General features: G+C 37.1%; 1 protein-coding gene across 13 annotated transcripts in view; it reads left to right on the top strand.

Moving 5' to 3' along the window:
- Positions 1-19,180, top strand: part of MAP4K5 (mitogen-activated protein kinase kinase kinase kinase 5) — a 106,292-nt gene that overhangs the window by 53,931 nt on the left and 33,181 nt on the right. For all 13 annotated transcript variants that reach the window (XR_014059888.1, XM_081511296.1, XM_081511294.1 and 10 more), the window contains 2 exons: positions 533-649; positions 8,982-9,060. Coding sequence is in view for 12 of the 13 variants with exons in the window: in XM_081511296.1 (XP_081367422.1) it covers positions 533-649; positions 8,982-9,060 (196 nt within the window). In the remaining variant the exon portion in view is untranslated. The remainder of the gene's footprint in view (positions 1-532; positions 650-8,981; positions 9,061-19,180) is intronic.

The raw sequence follows: 19,180 nt of genomic DNA, 5'->3' as shown, positions 1-19,180 counted from the left end.
TGTGTAAATTTATAGAATGCTCCTGTGTATGTGTTTATAAAATACTTTTATATTAGAAAAAGTTGATTGTAACAATCTAACAAAACTTTGTTTAAATGTTATAAAATTTAATTATGTCTTTCTATACTAACATAATTTTATTGAATTAAATATATGTAAGCATAGAATATATATATTTTTTTTCTTACTGTGATACCACAGTATTTATTTGCATGTGCATAATGACATGTGTAATAAATGTCATTGTTATAGCTAAGGTTGTAATTTGACAGCCTAATATAGATTAGTTAACTTTACATAGAGAAATCATTCATATTATAAATTTACCTCAGAATGGTTCTTTAGCTTTATAATATTTAATTATGGATTCTCTCATTAATATTTTTACTAATACATTCTCTAATTTATTAGCACTGGTAGGCTTCCATATGCTTATCTCCGATAGTTACTAAATGGAAAAGAACAAATAACAGTTTCTATAAGCCGTCGATATAAATGCATACTCATGAAGTTTTGTTTTGTTTTTATTTAGCATACATTTGTAGGGCAGCCAGGTCTCTCTAGGGCCCTGGCAGTTGAACTGTTGGACAAAGTGAATAATCCAGACAACCATGCACATTACACCGAAGGAGACGATGATGACTTTGAGGTAAAGAATGTTTGCAGTCTAATAATTGAAAATAAATGTTTAATGTGGCCTTAGAGTTTGTTTTTTAATTCACTCTTTTAAGTTAGTTAAAATAGATTTAGTGACAGAGATTAATTAGCAATGAAGACTATACTTGTCTTGTGTATAATTACCAGTTGATAACTTCTCTTAATCCTACTTCTGGGAAGAAACTAAGATTATGATTCTTCCTTGCACCATATCATTTTATTTACTCAGTTGGTTTGCTTAAGGTTATTAAGCAGTAGCTACAATTAGAATCAGATCTGTGCCTTTTTCTTCCCAGAAATCCACAAGTGTTTTCTCTTCTCTTTAGACCTCAGCTTCTGTAGTGAGAGTTTGATCTTCTCCAAAGAAAAAGGACATCTATTTCCATGGAAATACAGGTTTTAGAAGTATTGCTCTGGACTAAGAATGAAAATTTAGCCAGAGCACTTGTACCATGTTATTTTTCACCAAAGAGACTCCATAGAAATCCATGTGGTCATTTTTTTAGTTTCTCTGTTTACAGATGATTGGTGGTAGTTTATTTGCTCGATCATTTCTGACTCTTGCAACCCCAATGGATTGTAGCCCACCAGGTTCCTCTGTCCATGGGATTTTTCAGGCAAGAATACTGGAGTGGGTTGCCATTTCTTTCTCCAATGCAGATCATTAACAGGATACAAATAATTTTTTAAAATTAAACTGAAGTTCCCATAGAAGATGTTTTCCAATAAGTATTCATAACTTTTATTTCTTATCTAATTACATATACAGCTATTCATAACTATGCTTTCTTCTCTGAAAATATTGTAGAATTATTTGAATATATTATATTTAACAGCACAACTTCTAAATCAGGAATGAGGGACTTCCTGCCCATTGTCAGGTTTATGCCTATCTATACATAATACACATGTATTTATTTACCAGTATCTTTCTCTCCTTTTATATTCTGTTTTATTTCTGTCTCTTCATTCTTTCTTATGCCTTTATTTCCCTTTATACCTCTATCTTCAATTCTGGTAAGACTATAGACCTAAACTTTATGTGTTGTTACTTATTGAAGGAAATTTTCTACTTCATGAACTTAAGTTTTAAATTATATAAGTATCATGATAACTACTAACAGTCATTGGGTAGTCTTTGTGTACCAACTATTAGGCTAAATAATTTCCATGTTAACTCATCTAATATTCAAAACAGTCCTTTGCAATAGGTATTATTACTATCCCCATTTTACAAATAAAAAAAGAAGAAAGAATACAGTAATTTCATTTCCCCAAGATCATATGCCTAGCAAGTAGTGGAACCAAGATTTGGATGCAGGCAAACCAACTTTAGAACCTACTCTTAGTTAATATACCATCACTTTTATATATGTACTTAATAGAAATAGTCATTAAACAGTCTTTGCCAACTAGTCATTTTCTGCTATATAATGTAATCTTGTCATGTAGTAAGGTACCCTGTAAATATTTTATTGAATGTTAAATGAACTTTAATTGAAAATATTAAATAACCCAATCATAAAGATACTTTTAAATTTAAACCATCATTTGCAGATTTGTAATAATTTATAAGAGTTTAACCTCTTAAAAATCAAAATTGTTAAGATTGTTTTTGCTTAAATATAGTATATTACTTGATCCCCCAATTAATGTTTTACTGGTTATGAAAATAACTAAACTCCACGTTCATTCCCCACAATATTTTGCCAGGTTTCCTAAATCTACTCTTACTTTGAAATTGTGTATTTCTGTTTAATGATATCACCATGCTTTTTAGTCCTTGAAATGCAAAACCTTGTTCCAGGCAGTTGAAGAGACAGCAGTGAATGACATTGACAAAATAATCCCTGTCTTCAAAGAGCTTACAGAATGGTCTCCATGGAAATTTAGAAATTACCAGCAAACAGTTTACAAGTGTGGTAACTGTTATGGAATGGGAAATACTGGGTGCTATGTAGGCATATTTTAGAGGTAGGAAAGGACTCACTGCAGAAGCAGTATGTAAGCTGAAAACCTGAAGGGTTAAATACAGAGATAGTAATTAAGAGACTGATCAGAAATGTTCTGAACAGAAGGAATAATAGCATGTTTGAAAGCCTAGTGATAAGAGAACATGGTATGCTTTAGGAACTAAAGAAAAGGTAGTCTGTTAGAGCAGAAGAAAAGGAAGGAATTTGGTGGAAGGTGAGATTATAAGCTAGATATTTCAAGTAAAAAAAAAAATTGAGAGCTTAAATCTAAGGGCAGTGGAAGCCATTAAAGAGTAAGGGAGTGATATAATCAGATATGTGTTTTTTTTTTTTTTAAGATCTCTGACTTGAGAGTGGTGATTTCGTTCCTTAAGTCCTCTTAAGAGACTTTTGAAGTTATCCAGGATAGAGGTACTGATGTGTTATAGTAGGATGGTAGGGCAAGGATGGAAGAAAGTGAAGTAATTCAAGAATTATATGAGAGAGTGGTGACCAAATGTAGACTTGAGGGTGGAGCCTGATAAAAGGATTACTCCCAAATTTTTACTTCAACTGCTGAATAGATATAAAAGTGCCACTTGTTGAGATTGAAATATTAGAGTAAGATCAAATTTGGGAAGAAAGATGAGTTCAGTTTTATATGTGGTAATTTTTATGTTTCATCAGATTTCCAAGTGGGAAGAAGGCCTAGGACAGCTTCCTGAGATTTCTCCCTAAAATTAAAAAATATAGTATCCTAAGAGAAATGGCAAAGGAATAATAAAGAACATTAAGAGACAGAAGGAAAGTTTCAGAAAGAATACTGCCTAGAAGTTACATTAAAGAAATCTTTGGATTTAGGTGTGTTTGACTACTTTAAAAGGATAATTTAAAAATACTAGAGGTGAAGCCAGGTTGGAGTGGTTTGAAAGATAAATTTATTTATGAAGTTTAGTTGTGAAAGAGGGGAGTAAGGTACAGTAGTAGATGAAGGAAAATGAGTTGATGGTGGATTTGTCTGTCTTCTCAGTTCAGTTCAGTCGCTCAGTCATGTCCGACTCTGCGACCCCATGGACTGCAGCACGCCAGGCCTCCCTGTCCATCACCAACTCCTGGAGGTTACTCAAACTCATGTCCATTAAGTTGGTGATGCCATACAAACATCTCATCCTCTATCATCCCCTTCTCCCACTTTAAATCTTTCCCAGCATCAGGGTCTTTTCCAGTGAGTCAGGTCTTCGCATCAGGTGGCCAAAGGATTGGAGTTTCAACTTCAATCTCAGTCCTTCCGGTGAATATTCAGGGCTGATTTCCTTTAGGATAGACTGGTTGGATGTCCTTGCAGTCCAAGGGACTCTCAAGAGTCTTCTCCAACACCACAGTTCAAAAGCATCAACTCTTCGGCGCTCAGCTTTCTTTATAGTCCCAACTCTCACATCCATACATGACTACTGGAAAAACCATAACCTTGACTAGATGGACCTTTGTAGGCAAAGTAATGTCTCTGCTTTTAAATATGCTGTCTAGGTTGGTCATAACTTTCCTTCCAAGGAGTGAGCATCTTTTAATTTCATGGCTGCAGTCACCATCTGCAGTGATTTTGGAGCCCCCCCAAAATAAAATCTGTCACTGTTTCCCCATCTATTTGCCATGAAGTGATGGGACCGGATGCCACGATCTTAGTTTTCTGAATGTTGAGCTTTAAGCCAACTTTTTCACTCTCCTCTTTCACTTTCATCAAGAGGCGCTTTAGTTCTTCCTCACTTTCTGCCATAAGGGTGGTGTCATCTGCATATCTGAGGTTATTGATGTTTCTCCTACCTGTCTTCTACCTCTCTGGTTTTTGGCTATTGATTGATTATTTTTTATGTGGGACAAAAAAGTTTAAATAGGATGTTTATGAAAAGGATCCAATGGTTAGAGATAGAAGAATCTAGAGAAGCAAGATGAATAGGCAAAGTCCCTGAAAAGGAGGGAGAAAGTGAGATCTAGATTATAATGAAGGACTTAATCTTGAAGAAACACTTCTTGAAAGGCTTTCTTGGGAAGTGTTGTCTAGAGAGTGGAGTAGGAAGACCTTGAGCTCACCTCCTCCCATCCTTGAGCTCCCCTCCTCCAATGGGCACACCAAATTGCAAGTATCTATGAGAATGACCTGAAGAGTAACATAAAAGATTTTCTACAACTGAAGATATGAAAAACAAACCACAGTGAGATGGGTAGGAGGGGCAGAGACATAATATAATCAAGACCCACCTCCCTTGGTAGGCAGCCCACAAACAGGAGGATAAATACATTTGCAGAATTCTCCCCAAGGAGTGAAGCATCCAAAACCTATATTGGGCTCCCCAGCTGGGGTGTCCTGCACAGGGAAGATGGGCCCCCCAAAAATCTGGCTTTGAAGGTCATCCTTCAACGGACTTGTGTACAGGCGAACTAGAGGACTCTAGGAAACAGAGACTCTGCTCTTACAGGACGTGTGTAAAATCTCACATGCACAGAGTCAGTAATTTGAAAGGAACCCACCTGCAGATCTTGGAGAACCTCTTGGAGAGGCAGGAGACAACTAGTAGTCCCCCTAAAGATATAGGTGCTGGCGACAGCTGAATGTAAGAGTTTTTTCTACCACTAGGACACTGATGCTGACAGGCACCATTGTGGAGTCCTCGCTCTATCCTGCTAGTGCTGGAGGCTTACCCACCCACTGGGAGACTGGCTCCAACCCCCAGCTTCCCTGTCTCCATAGCTAGCCACCCTTGAACCTGGCCCTGCCATCAGTAGAGTAGCACAAGCTCTGGGACCCTGCACCAGGAAGGTCGTAGCAGCTGACTGGGCCAGGGGCCAGGCCTACCTACCAGCACACCCAGTGGTCAGCCTTGCCACAATAGAAGGGCCCAAACAGGCCATATACAGGGCATGCTTAGAGTACATAGCTCTGCTGCCCAGAGGGGTGTGCTGCTGGGTTCCATAAGATATCTCTTACATAATGCCACTCCTCCCAAATTCAAGAAACATAGCCCATCTACTTAATACTTAGAAATAAACACAGAGAACTAGGCAAATAGCAACAGTGGAGTATGTTCCAAACAAAGGAACAAGACAACCTCAGAAGAAGAATTAAACAAAGAAAAGATACACAATCTGCCTATTAAAGAGTTTCAGGTAATAATCATAAAGATAATCAATGAATGCAGGAGAGAGATGGAAGAACATAGTAAGAATGTTAACAAAGAATTAGACAATATAAGGGGGAACCAAATAGAACTGAAGAATACAATAACTAAAATTAAAACTATACTAGAAAGAAATAATAGTAGATTTGGTTATATGGAACAGATCAGTAAACTAGAAGACTGAATAGTGGAAATCACCTAAGCTGAAGAGGAAAAAGAGAAGAGAGTATTTTAATGAGAGTGGTTTAAGAGACCTTTGAAACAATATCAGGTATACTAACATTCACATTCTAGGCATCCCAGAAGAGAAAAAGAGAGAGAAAGGGCCAGCATATCGAAGCAACCTCAGTGTCCACTGATGGACTAATGGATAAAAAGGAGATATATATATATATGTATATATATATACACATATATATTCAGTGGAATATTACTTTATTGTTGCTGTTTAGTCATTAAGTTGTATCCAACTCTTTTGCAACCCCATGGACTTTGTCCCATCAGGCTCATCTGTCCATAGGATTTCCCGGGCAAGAATACTAGATTGGGTTGCCATTTCCTTCCCCAGGGCTTCCCTGGTGGCTCAGACGGTAAAGAATCCACATGCACTATGGGAGGCCTGGGTTTGATCCCTGGGTTGGGACGATCCCCTGGAGAGGGAAATGGCTACCCACTTCAGTATTCTGGCCTGGAGAATTCCATGGACTGTATAGAATCTGTGAAGAGTTGGACACGACTGAGCAACTTTCACTTTGCTTCTCCAGGGGATCTTCCCAACCCAGAGATCAAAGCCACATCTCCTGCATTTGCAGGTGGATTCTTTACCACTGAGCCACGAGGGAAGCCCTGGAATATTACTTGCCCATTAAAAATAAAATCTTCCCATTTTTGACACCATGGATGGCTCTAGAAGCTATTATGCTAATGAAATAAGTCAGAGAAAGACGGATACCACATGATCTCACTTATATGTGGAATCTAAGAAGCAAAACAAAATAAAATGAAAACGGACTCAGATAAAGAGAAGAAAAAAATGTTTGCCAGAAGGGAGGCTTGTGCTGCTGCTGCTGCTAAGTCGCTTCAGTCGTGTCCGACTCTGTGCAACCCCATAGACGGCACCCCACCAGGCTCCCCCGTCCCTGGGATTCTCCAGGCGAGGACACTGGAGTTGGTTGCCATTTCCTTCTCCAATGCATGAAAGTGAAGTTGCTCAGTCATGTCTGACTCTTAGTGACCCCATGGACTGCAGCCTACCAGGCTCCTCCATCCATGGGATTTTCCAGGCAAGAGTACTGGAGTGGGTTGCCATTCCCTTCTCCGAGGGAAACTTATGAGCGTGGACAAAATAGGTAAAGGGGATTAAGATGTACGGATCTCCAGTTATATAATAAATATATATATTAGGGTTATTCTACACAGCATAAAGAATATGGTCAATAACATTAATTTTGTATGGGAACAGATGGTTACTACACTTGCAGTGGTGATTACTTCTTAATGTTTACAAATGTCAAATAATTCTGTAGTACATCAGAAACTAACATAGTATTGTGCATTCATTAATATTTCAGCTTAACAAAAAAGAAAAGAAATACTAATTTCTCTTCTCCAGGGGATCTTCCCAACCCAGGGATTGAACCCAGGTCTCCCACATTGCAGGTGGATTCTTTACCAGCTGAGCCACCAGGGAAGCCTGTTGAGGAGAATGAATGGATTAAATGACTAGATAAATGTTTGGAGGCAACACTGAAGCCTCAGAAGAGATTAATTTTCAATGATTTTCCTCCAGCAGTCATTGGTACCCCAGATATAAACCAGTTAGTTTAATTCCTCCAAGGTTGTCATTTTGGTATGCCAGCGTGGAAAAGGATGGCAGAGAGTGAGAATCAAATTTAGGATGTATGCAAGAAATTGCTTGAAATTACGGACCACCAGATCTAAAGTGGATAGGAAGAAAAGTGAAGATAGAAGAAATCCATAAGGAGGATGAGAAAGTAATGGATTGATGGACTTGAGATTTGGTGTGAACATTTAAAAATTATTGGAGTAATGAGAGAGTGAGCTCAAAGGATGAGAAGTTTGGAGTATGATGTGAATTCATATATCAGACCTGATGTCAGATTCCAGGATATGATCTTAATAGTATAGAGTGCATTGAAGTGTGGTAGGATATCTTGAGAGAGAAGGTCAGAAAACTTTAATCCAGCGCAATGGGCTTTTGAAGTCCTTTGGTATGATAGTGGGTCTTAAAGTAGAAAAAATGACACGTGACCATTGTCTGACTCATTAGTGAATGAGAGTGAATCATCAGAAATGTAATAGATAGGGGTTGAACTGAACGCATCGTTTCAAATGATCAGCTTATTCAAAAGAGTGGAAGTAGTATGCTTTCTCACTTGGTTTACTACAAATCAGTCCCTCTCCGTACAGTATTTCTCCTGTCCATACCCTTTTACATACTTAATCAGGTTACTCTTAAAGCTGACTCTTGTGATGGCATTCCCTTTCTGTACAATCTCCAAAAAATTCTTTTGCCAAGAAAATAAAATTGAGAGCTCTAGCCTACATTCAGAACCTCTCATGATCTGGCTTATCCTCCCTCAAATGTCTTTCCAGCTTGTCATCTCTTCACTTAATGTTCACCACATTCAAATAATAACCAGCTTCAATTCCCCTAAACACTCCACAATTTCCTTTTTTTTCTTGCATCACTTTGTTCATTTTGTTTGTGCTGCCTGAAATGCTTTTCCCACCTTGCTGCACATTCAGTGCCTACTTGTCCTTCAAGGCCTCACATCAGATTACAGCTCTGTCATGAACAATTTCTTTACCCGTTCCAATGGCAGTCATCTCTCCTTCCCCTGGGCATTAATAGTGATTTTAATGTGCCACTTATTCTTTTCTAGTGTTTAAGTATTTGTGTATGTTATCTTCCTAGACTATAAGCTCTTTTGAGGATAAGATTTACATCTGATTTTCCTTTCATCTCTTCAGTATTTTACACAGTATAAATGTGTGTGGAATAAATGAATTAACTTTAAAGTATCGTATTCATTTTTTTAAAAATTTATCCTTCAGTTGACTTTATTAGTAGGTAGTCATGTCTGTCAATAAGAATTTAATTAAAAAGAGAAAGTTTGACTTTCTAACTTTGTCACAGAAATTTTTTTAAGTGTATATATTATGTTTATATTCACAGCCCCACGCAGTCATTCGTCATACCATTAGATCTACAAACAGGAATGCCAGAGCTGAACGGACAGCTTCAGAAATCAATTGTATGTGTTTGGTATACATTTTCAATTGGTGGTTTTGGAGGGTTGAGCTGGGTGTTCTTGTGGGATTTTTTGTAATAATAAAATCTCAGGCTATCTGTGGCTATATGCACACATAAACAGGATATCTCTGAAATAAAGGTTGCTTTTCTGGTTGTAATGAAATTCCCTTGGTTTAAAAAATAGTTTTTACTTTCTAATTATAAATGTAACACATGTTCGTTGCAGAAAATTTGCAAAAAGAAGAAAGTAGAAAATTAACATTGCCAATAATCACATCACTCAGCACCAGCCCACAGATAATATTTTGCTGAATTTCCTTCAGATTTTTTCACATATAGTTTTACATTGCTGAGTTTATACTATGCATAAAATTTTGCTTAATATAGTTAGAAGTATTTCCCATATATTAGCCTAGGCTTTGTAACTGTTAGGTTTAATGGTTTTATCTTCCTGTATTGAGTTGATGTATTGTAGTCCCTATTGTTGGATATTTGTGTTGGCTTTGGTTTTTTAAGTCAGAGTAGCACCAAGGTGGGTATTTTCTAAAATGCATATTTAAAAGGAGAAATTGATTTTTATTCAATAAATTAATCATTGACATAAAAATGTTATATTAACAATATTTGTCATTTTAGCCACATTAATTTGGAAGAACAGATTTACAAAGAATTTTTAGGAAGAGTATACTGACTTAAGTGCATAATTGTTTCAAAAGAGATTTAAAAGTATTTTACATTAAAATAAGCTCTAAATAAAAAATGTAAGCCATAATGGAAGAAGATAGAATGATTGCAGATGTGTATTTTGTTTTCTTGAAACCAAACATTTCTAGCTTTCTGTACGCAGCTTTAGAAATCTAGATCAATGGAGAGTTAGAACGTCCTTCCCATAGCTGTTATTTCAGTCACACATTTTCATAGTTAAACCCATAGTTCAAGATTTTCTGTCTTTGTTAGTCCCAGATTGCTGATACTTTTCTATGCTATCTTCTTATACTATCCCCAGCAAACTCTCTGGGTTTCAAATACCAGACAGAAAAGCAGCTGTTTATTTTTATATTTTAAAATAAAGCTATTATAAAGCTATTTTCTTTATTTTATGCAACTGTATAGTATTCAATTAATGTAGTGTAAATGTATCTTTCCTTGTATAGCTTTGTCTTTGGTGTCGTATTTAGTAAGGCCTTCCTAATTTTAAGGTTATAAAAGGATTTTCCTGTTTGTTTTTTTTGTTTCATTTTTTATAATATCAATACTTAAATCTTTGATATAAGGTATTATTTGCTAGAAGGTATGAAATATGAATTCAACTTCAGTTTCATTCTAAATATCTACTCATTTGCCTTGATACTATTTATTAAAAACTTAGTGTTTTCACTAATAGATTTGACATGCCATTTTTATTATATACTAAGTTGCCACCTACATTTTAGGGCTTTTTCTGGAAATTCTATTCTCTTGCATTAATATACTTAGTCCTGTGCCGGTCACATACTTCTGATTATTATGTCTTTATAATACCTGTTAAAATGTGTTAGAAATAATCCTCCTCCTATTTTCCCTCACCCCCTCCACACACACACACGTTGTTGCAATTCCTTTTTATTATATCTGGCCATTGTATTTTCCCCACATAAAACATAAGAATCAGTCTACTGAGTCAGAAAAAAACAAAAACACCTCTCAGCGTTTTTACTGAGATCTCATAAATTTGTACACTAACTTTGGGAGAATTGACATCTTTATGATATTCTGTCGTCTTAATCAAAACAAGCTTCCTCAGAGAGCTCAAAGCTTAGTTCTTTTATAAGTGTCCAGAGTACTGATTCCTCATGGAATTTGCCCTGTGTGCTGCAAGTACCAAATAGAAGATGGTAGAGTTGAAGGTCATTTTATTGGTCTATCTTTAAATTCTCCCAAGTCTTCTTTTGTGTCCATCAGGAGTGTTTCATAGTTTTGTTTTTGTTTAATAGATTTTATACATACCTTGTTAGTTCTGTTCTTAGTTTTTTGTTTCAGTTTTTTTCATTAAGGTAGTAACTTACATACAGTAAAGCTTAAGTGTATTGCACAATGAATTTTTAAATTTGTATACACTCATGAAATCACCACCCGAATCAACATTATCAGAATCTCTGAAGGCTTCCTCATGCTCCTTCACAATCAACACCCTCCCAACTCCCTGTATCCCCCTGCCTTCCCACTGCCCTGGCTAATCACTATTCTTATCTCATCACTATAGATTGGTTTTTACATGGTCTTGATCTTCAGATATATATGATCAACTAATATATACCTCTTTTGCCTGATTTCTTTTGCTAAATATTATGTCTGTGAAAGTCATTCATGTCATGTGTGCCAGCAATAGTTTATTGTTTTCACTGTAATGTAGAATTTCATTGTATGATTATAGCATAATTTATACATTTTCACTTGGCTGCCATTTTATTTGTTTCTAGTTTAGGGCTATTATGATTACTGTAATCATCCTTACTGTGTGTTTTTAGTGGACATAAATAATGGTTATCAGTTCAGTCCAGTTCAGTCGCTCAACTCTTTGTGACCCCATGGACTGCAGCATGCCAGGCTTCCCTGTCTATCACCAGCTCCTGGAGATTGCTCAAACTAATGTCCGTCAAGCTGGTGATGCCATCCAACCATCTCATCCTTTGTCGCCCCCTTCTCCTCCTGCCTTCAATCTTTTCCAGCATCAGGATCTTTTCCAATGAGTCAGTTCTTTGCATCAGGTGGCCAAAGTATTGGAGTTTCAGCTTCAGCATCAGTCCTTCTAATGAATATTCAGGACTGGTTTCCTCTAGGATTGACTGGTTTGATCTCCTTTCAGCCCAAAGGACTCTTCAAGAGTCTTCTCCAATACCACAGTTCAAAAGCATCAATTCTTTGGTGCTCAGTTTTCTGATCTTGGCCTAATCTAAGACCACCAGAGTATAGTCCAGCAAAGTCAGATTTATTAACTTCTTGCAGTGAGGGAGAACACACACCAGAGGAACCATGGAATGTCTCATTAAATAGGAAAAGAAGAATTAGAGGGTTTGGGAGGAAAGTGGAAATTAAGTAAAATTTAAGTGAAAACTTAAAGCAAAGTAGGGATGTGTGTGAAAAGATCTATACTGTAAAAATAGATTCAGAAGCCTGTTTCTTTGGAAACTTGAAATGTTGTATTCAGAAACTCCTTTAGTTGAAGGTCTGTATCTACATTGGAAATTAAAGCTACTTGTCTCTATCAGTGACTTAAATCTTCCAGGTGAGAGTGGAATGGTTTATTTTAATAAATATGATTTAGTAAAGCAAAGTTTCTGACCGTCTTTGATTTTAGAGACTGATATTTCTCAATAGGAAAGCATGGGTAATTCAGAGAGGGGATCATCATGTGATGCTTTACCTATGCAGCATATCCTTGGGAGAAACATTGTTTCTTCTCAACTTTGCATGTGAATTTGTGTCTGTCTTCCTAGTCTGATGAATAGTCAGGCAGATTACTGTCTCATTCTGATCCAGATATGTGTGTATGACCTGAATTTTCTGTTTTTTAAAAAAAATGTTTTCATCTGAAAAGCCACTTTTTGGTTGAGTCCAGTTGATGCTGAAAGCTCAGCCTCTGTGTACAGGTGCCAAATCAAATCTCAGAGACAGAATTTTGGGTGAGATAGAAAAGAATAACTTTATTGCTTTGCCAGCCAAAGCGGGACACAGAGAGCTCCTGCCCCAACTGTGTGTCTCAACCTGGGAGGAGTTTTATAGCACAGTGGTTCAAGGGTGGGTGGGGTTGCTGATAAGATTAGAGTGTGTGCAGGACCTCCATTCCTCTAATTTAGTCTCAAGTAATCTTCTTGATTACAAATAAAGATCACGGCATCCGGTCCCATCACTTCATGGCAAATAGATGGAGAAACAGTGGAAACAGTGGCAGACTTTACTTTGGGGGGCTCCAAAATCACTGCAGATGGTGACTGCAGCCATGAAATAAAAAGACACTTACTCCTTGGAAGGAAAGTTATGACCATCCTAGACAGCATATTAAAAAGCAGAGACATTACTTTGCCAACAAAGGTCCGTCTAGTCAAGGCTATAGTTTTTCCCGTAGTCGTGTATGGATGTGAGAGTTGGACTATAAGGAAAGCTGAGCACCAAAGAATTGATGCTTTTGCACTGTGATGTTGGAGAAGACTCTTGAGAGTCCCTTGGACTGCAAGGAGATCCAACCAGTCCTTCCTAAAGGAAATCAGTCCTGGGTGTTCATTGGAAGGACTGACGTTGAAGCCGCAACTCGAATACTTTGGCCACCTGATGGGAAGAACTGACTCATTTGAAAAGACCCTGATGCTGGGAAAGATTGAAGGCGAGAGGAGGGGACGACAGAGGATGAGATGATTGGATGGCATCACCGACTCAGTGGACATGAGTTGGAGTGAACTCCAGGAGTTCGTGATGGACAGGAAATCCTGGCGTGCTGCAGTCCATGGGGTTGCAAAGAGTCAGACACGACTGAGCGACTGAACTGAACTGAATCTTCTTGATGAACTAATCTGGTTCTTTTAATATAGCTTTCTGTGGTATTTCTCTGCTATGAAGATGCTGACCTCTTAAAAGGCCTTAAAAACTTTGTTATGTGTGTCCCTTGAGGTGGAACCAGGACCCTGCCCCAAGAGCTGCACTATTGTTTCCTGGCTGTCCGCCTCCCGCATCTTTGCATCCCTTCCCTTCCCAGGTTGAATCTGCCCTTTGAAACTCCGGGAAGGTGGGGGATGCTGAGTTAAAGGAGATGGGGGACAGAAAGGCTTCTGTGCTCAGGATCCCTGTAGGGTCCTGCTTGGTTTCACAGTTACCTAGAAAACCAACTAATTACAAAAAATTGGCACCAAAGGGGATTTGAGAGGTATCAATAAAGAAAATGACTGCCCAACTATTGGTTTAAGTGTATGATTTTAGCTGACTCACAAGTAAATTTTAGCCAGGTATTTGGACTCATACCAAGGACTGAGGCTACACAGAGCAGTATTAAGAATAAAGACTCTACAGATATCATAATTAAGAGGTAACAAGTAGTCTGTCAACAATCCAGAACCTTCAGCTGGCAAGGAGGAAGAAAAAAACTGTAGCTAAAGAGCTATAGTATGCACATTAAACTATGAAAATCAGAGTCTTCTGTCATCTTGTTCAATTGGACTTGAACAAATGATTCTTTTCATATTGTCATCAGCTTGATTCAACAGATTTGTGTAGAACTTGCCTTCTTGCAGTTATCTACTTCTGAAGATTGTCAGCTCCAGTTTGAGATTTCCTGCTGAGACCATCTTGTGTTGATTTAAGTTGTCCCATGTCTCTGTAATTAAGACAAATTAATACAAGGATCATTGCTCTGTTTTACCATTGTATTAATTATTAACAGTACCTGGCAAGATTCTATTTATTGAGTTTAGAGAGAAGTTTCCCAGAAGACAGTTTTTGAGTTCTAAATCATGAAAAGATTATTTCAGAGGAAACACTGGATATGTTTGAATATAAAACTGTGTACTATGCAAGTCTCAGGTATATTAGTCTGTGATATTGTAGAAACTGGCGTTGGGGCAGTATTCTTCGATGTATAAGATACTCAGTTTTGGGTTTATTGAGAGAGAATTAATGGGCCCCTGAGGAAGTTGACCTCATTTCATTCAAGCCAAACAAACAAAACCCATTTTAGACTAAGGTCTAAGAATTTCTAAAAGTTTATCCAAGTTAAGTTTGAAAATTCCATTTGTCTTTTTTATTTTACATGAAAACTAAGAATAATAAACGTGATAGAGATTTTGAGGAAGATTTATTGTCTCACAAACCTCCTTAGTAACAGTTATAGACAAGTGAGTGTTTACTAGAGAAGTAATTAGAATTTTCCCAGGTAGGAAACACAAACTCAAGCAACATTTTTTGGCCATTTTTAAGGTTGAGCCTTTTTAAACAACCTTTGAGCCATTCTAGAAATAGATATACAATAACCAAAGCAAAAGCCTTTGTTGTCAGGAAAACTAGTTTTGAAAAATTATCTGAAGTATAGCACACCCATATGTTCCTCAACATTGGTATTTGTTAAGCTGCAGGTTACAACCCAATCTATGACATCAATTCAGATTTTTTTCTAAGGCACGAAATAGAAAATATTCAACTGTATCAGTTGGATTAATAGATACTATACTATGAAACTTTTGTGGAATTTGTTTGTTGTTTTCTTAGCAATTTGACGGTGTCAACTACAAATTGAGGGTTTGAATCCCTTTGTGGTTGCCATAACTGTTGACTTTAAAAAAAAAATGCACAACATGAGAGTTAAGTTTTATTTGGGGTAAAGTGAGGACTGCAGCCTGGGAGACAGCACCTCGGATAACTCTGAGAAACTGCTCCGAAAGAGTTATGGGGGAAGGACAGTATATTTGTGATTTTGGTAAAGGGGGCGTACATGCAATCAAGCACATACTATAGTAGAAAGTTTCTGCTGGTCTCATGAAGCTTCTGTTGTTCACAAGAAATAGTCATCACCATGAAGGATTTTAGTGCTTTTCTAGGTATGAGGAGATAGAAGAATTGGGCTCATAAAATCAGCTTTTGAAAATACCTATCTGATGATTTGTCCTGCCAGCCCCCTACCCCTACCCCGAGCACAGGGTGCCTTATTTCTGCTCTCCACGTTGAACTCCTTAAGGGGGTGTGCCAGGTCAGCAGCTGCAGCAGCACATGGTTTAATCATTGTAGAGATAGGTATGTGTGTTAGTCTCTCAGTTGTGTCTAACTCTTTGCAACTGCATGGACTGTGTATAGCCTGCCAGGCTCCTCTGTCCATGAAATTCTCCAGGCAAGAATACTGTAGTGGGTTGCCATTTCCTTCTCCAGGGGATCTTCCTGACCCAGGGATGGCAAGTGCTAATTTGTAGTTGAAAACTGTGATGTGCCTAGATGCATTTTTGTTTTTATTTATTTGGTATTTATTGAGTTTCTTAGATCTATAAATTGGTATATTTTATCAGCTGTATAAAATTTGGGGCCATTATTTCTTCAGTTTTTCTGCCCTAGACGCTCTCTTCTCCTTCTGGGACTCCAGTTACATGTTAGACCACTTGATGTTGCTTCACAGGTCACTGAGGCTCTGTTCTCCCTGCCCGCCATAAACATACCTAAGGTGTTTTTGTTCTGTATACTTCAGTTTAGTTTCTGTTGCCCTGATTTTAAGTTCGTTGATCTTTTTTCCTGTTGTATTCTGTCTGTTATTTAAGCCTATCAGTGAATTTTATTTCATATATTGTATTTTCTGGATCTAGACTTTCATTGATGTAGATAGATTGATAGAAAAATAGATAAATGGATGGATGGATGGATAGATGGATGATACATACATATATACATACATATATACATATATAGTTTTTATCTCTCTACTGAGAATTTCCATCTATTTCCTTATTGTGTCCATCTTTGCTAATTTCAACATCTGTGTCACCTCTGAGTCTGTATCTTTTTTAAACTGGTTATGATTTTATTTTTTTTCTACTTATTCTGTAGTCATTTTTTATTGTATCTTGGATGTTGTGATACAACATTAAATGTCTGAATTTTTACCTCTTTATTTTAAAGAGTGTCTGAAGCATAAATTAGCTGGTAGGTCATCTCAGTCCTTTCAAGGCCTGTCTTAGATTTTACTACAATATTCAGCAGTCTCTCCTCTAGGTGGAAATTCATTTCTTTCCTTTTACTGTGTGATCACTAAAACTTCCATTTAGCTCACAGCACTGTGTTAGCTGTTTTCTGACATACCTTGCAGAGTATTGCTTTGCTTGTGGGCAACTTAGTATGCAACCAAAGATTTCTCTAAGGAGACCTCTTGGCATATTTTTAGAGTTCCTTCTTTGTTCAGTTTTCTCATCTCTGGTATTCTGCCCTTCAAATTCCCACTGTCTGAGAAGCCCCGAACTACTCCTTTTTCCTGTGCCCAGTGAAACTGTCTTTGGGTTCTGTTTTCTTAGAAAGGGAAAGTGTTAGTTGCTCAGTTGTGTCCGACTCTCTGGGACCCCACGGACTATAGCTCACCAGGCTCCTCGGTCCATGGAATTCTCCAGGCAAGAATACTGGAGTGGGTAGCTATTCCCTTTTCCAGGGGATCTTCCTGACCTAGGGATCGAACCCTGGTCTCCTGAATTGCAGGAGGATTCTTTACTGTCTGAGTCACCAGGGAGCCCCTCAATGATAGGTATAATATGTAAAACAGGAATTAGACTTACCCTTCTGCTATAAACTACTACAACATGTAATACAAATATATGTGTGCATACAAGGTATATGAAGCAGTTATTTTGAAGCAATGGATTACCAGACATCACAGGTTTCTAATCTTTGATAGATGGTGGTAAGATCCTTACTCACCCTGGCTTTATAGGGGTAAAGAATCTGCCTGCAATGTGGGAGACCTAGGTTCAAACCTTGGGTTGGGAAGATCCCTTGGAGAAGGGAATGGCTACCCACTCCAGTATTCTTGCCTGGAGAATCCCATGGACTGAGGAGCCTGGCAGGCTGTGATAGTTCATGGGGTTGCAAAGAGTCAAACATGAGCGACTAACGTTTATGCCTATAGTAAGTAACATCTGTTGGAGATAAATGAGGATATATCATAGAAGTCCTCCCCATCTTTATATTTTATCAGCCAAACACACAGCCAAAGGTACTGCTTGGATTATTGTTAAAGCGAAACAAAACAACTTGGAGTCTATTCTTTTTTTTTTTAATTAATTCATTTATTTATTTTAATTGGAGGATAATTTCTTTACAATGTTGTGGTGGTTTTTGCCATACATCAACATGAATCACCCATGGGTGCACATGTGTCTCCCCATCCTGAACCTCCCTTCCTACCTTCCTCCCCACCCCATCCCTCTGGGTTGTCCCAGAGGGCTTTGAGTGCCCTGCTTCATGCATCAAAGCAGGTCATTTATTTTACATATGGTAATATACATGTTTCAATGCTATTCACTCAAATCATCCCACCCTCCCCTTCTCCCACGTAGACCAAAAGGTCTGTTTTTTCCATCTGTGTCTCTTGCTGCCTTGCATATAGGATCGTCGTTACTGTCTTTCTAAATTCCATATATATGTGTTTATATACTGTATTGGTGTTTCTTTTTCTGACTTACTTCACTCTGTACAATAGGCTCCAGTTCCGTCCACCTCATTAGAACTGTGGAGTCTATTCTTCTAAGCAGAACAATGATATTGGAGACTCTAGCATTCTTTGCCATAAGTCATGGCTGTAGTAATTTTAGACTTGTCATAGGAATTTGATTTTTTTTTTTAAGGAATACTTTTCATGTGATAAAGTAAAACAGCTTAAATGTTTATGTTGTTATAAAAGAAATGAAATTGAAAATTTTATTTTCAATTACTGATACTGGTATGGATGGATACAGTTGATATTTTACTATATGTTTAATGAGAATTTATGAACTTTCTCTAGTAATGTTTTAAGTCTTGAAATTTGCTAATTATATAATTGTAATGGAAAATGATATTTTCTTTCTTTTCTTTCCATATTTATATGTTTTATAATTCATCTCTAGACCTGCGTGCCAGTATTTCTTGTTGTGACCAAAAGAAAAATACCTTTAACTCATCTCTGTCTCAAATGAGAGAAGTGGTTCTTTGTGAATTATAGTAATGGCTCTTAAATTAAGATTTTTTTATGTTAAGAAGTCATTCTAAATAAGCAACTTCTTTTTATTTTATGTTATTTTTGAAAAGTAGATAATACATTTTATGGAATATCTTTCTTTGAAAATTTTATGACTTAATGTTTTTGTTTAGTGTCATGAATTATGTAAGTGGTCTGTGTTGCTTTATAAATCTTGTTTTTAGGGATAAAGATAACTGGACCCTTTTTGAAAGACCTTTTTTTAGTGTATTTTGTTTATCAAGATTGTATTTAGGAAACTTGTATCTCTACAATGCAAGTGTGTATATTTTAATTTGTTGGTCTTTTAATTACATTGTATTTTAGAATTTTAAAATTCTGTGTACTTCATGAGTAGGTAATAAGTCATCCTTTTCTCTGATTTACAGAATATTTCATGTAAAAGAAGTTACTC

The sequence above is a fragment of the Giraffa tippelskirchi genome, chromosome 7, assembly GCF_054371585.1.
Source record: "Giraffa tippelskirchi isolate mGirTip1 chromosome 7, T2T-mGirTip1v1.2.pri, whole genome shotgun sequence".
NCBI classification, from domain to species: Eukaryota; Metazoa; Chordata; class Mammalia; order Artiodactyla; family Giraffidae; genus Giraffa; species Giraffa tippelskirchi.
The sequence above is the reverse complement of the archived record's forward strand: the minus strand, read 5'-3'. Positions and strand labels throughout refer to the sequence as shown.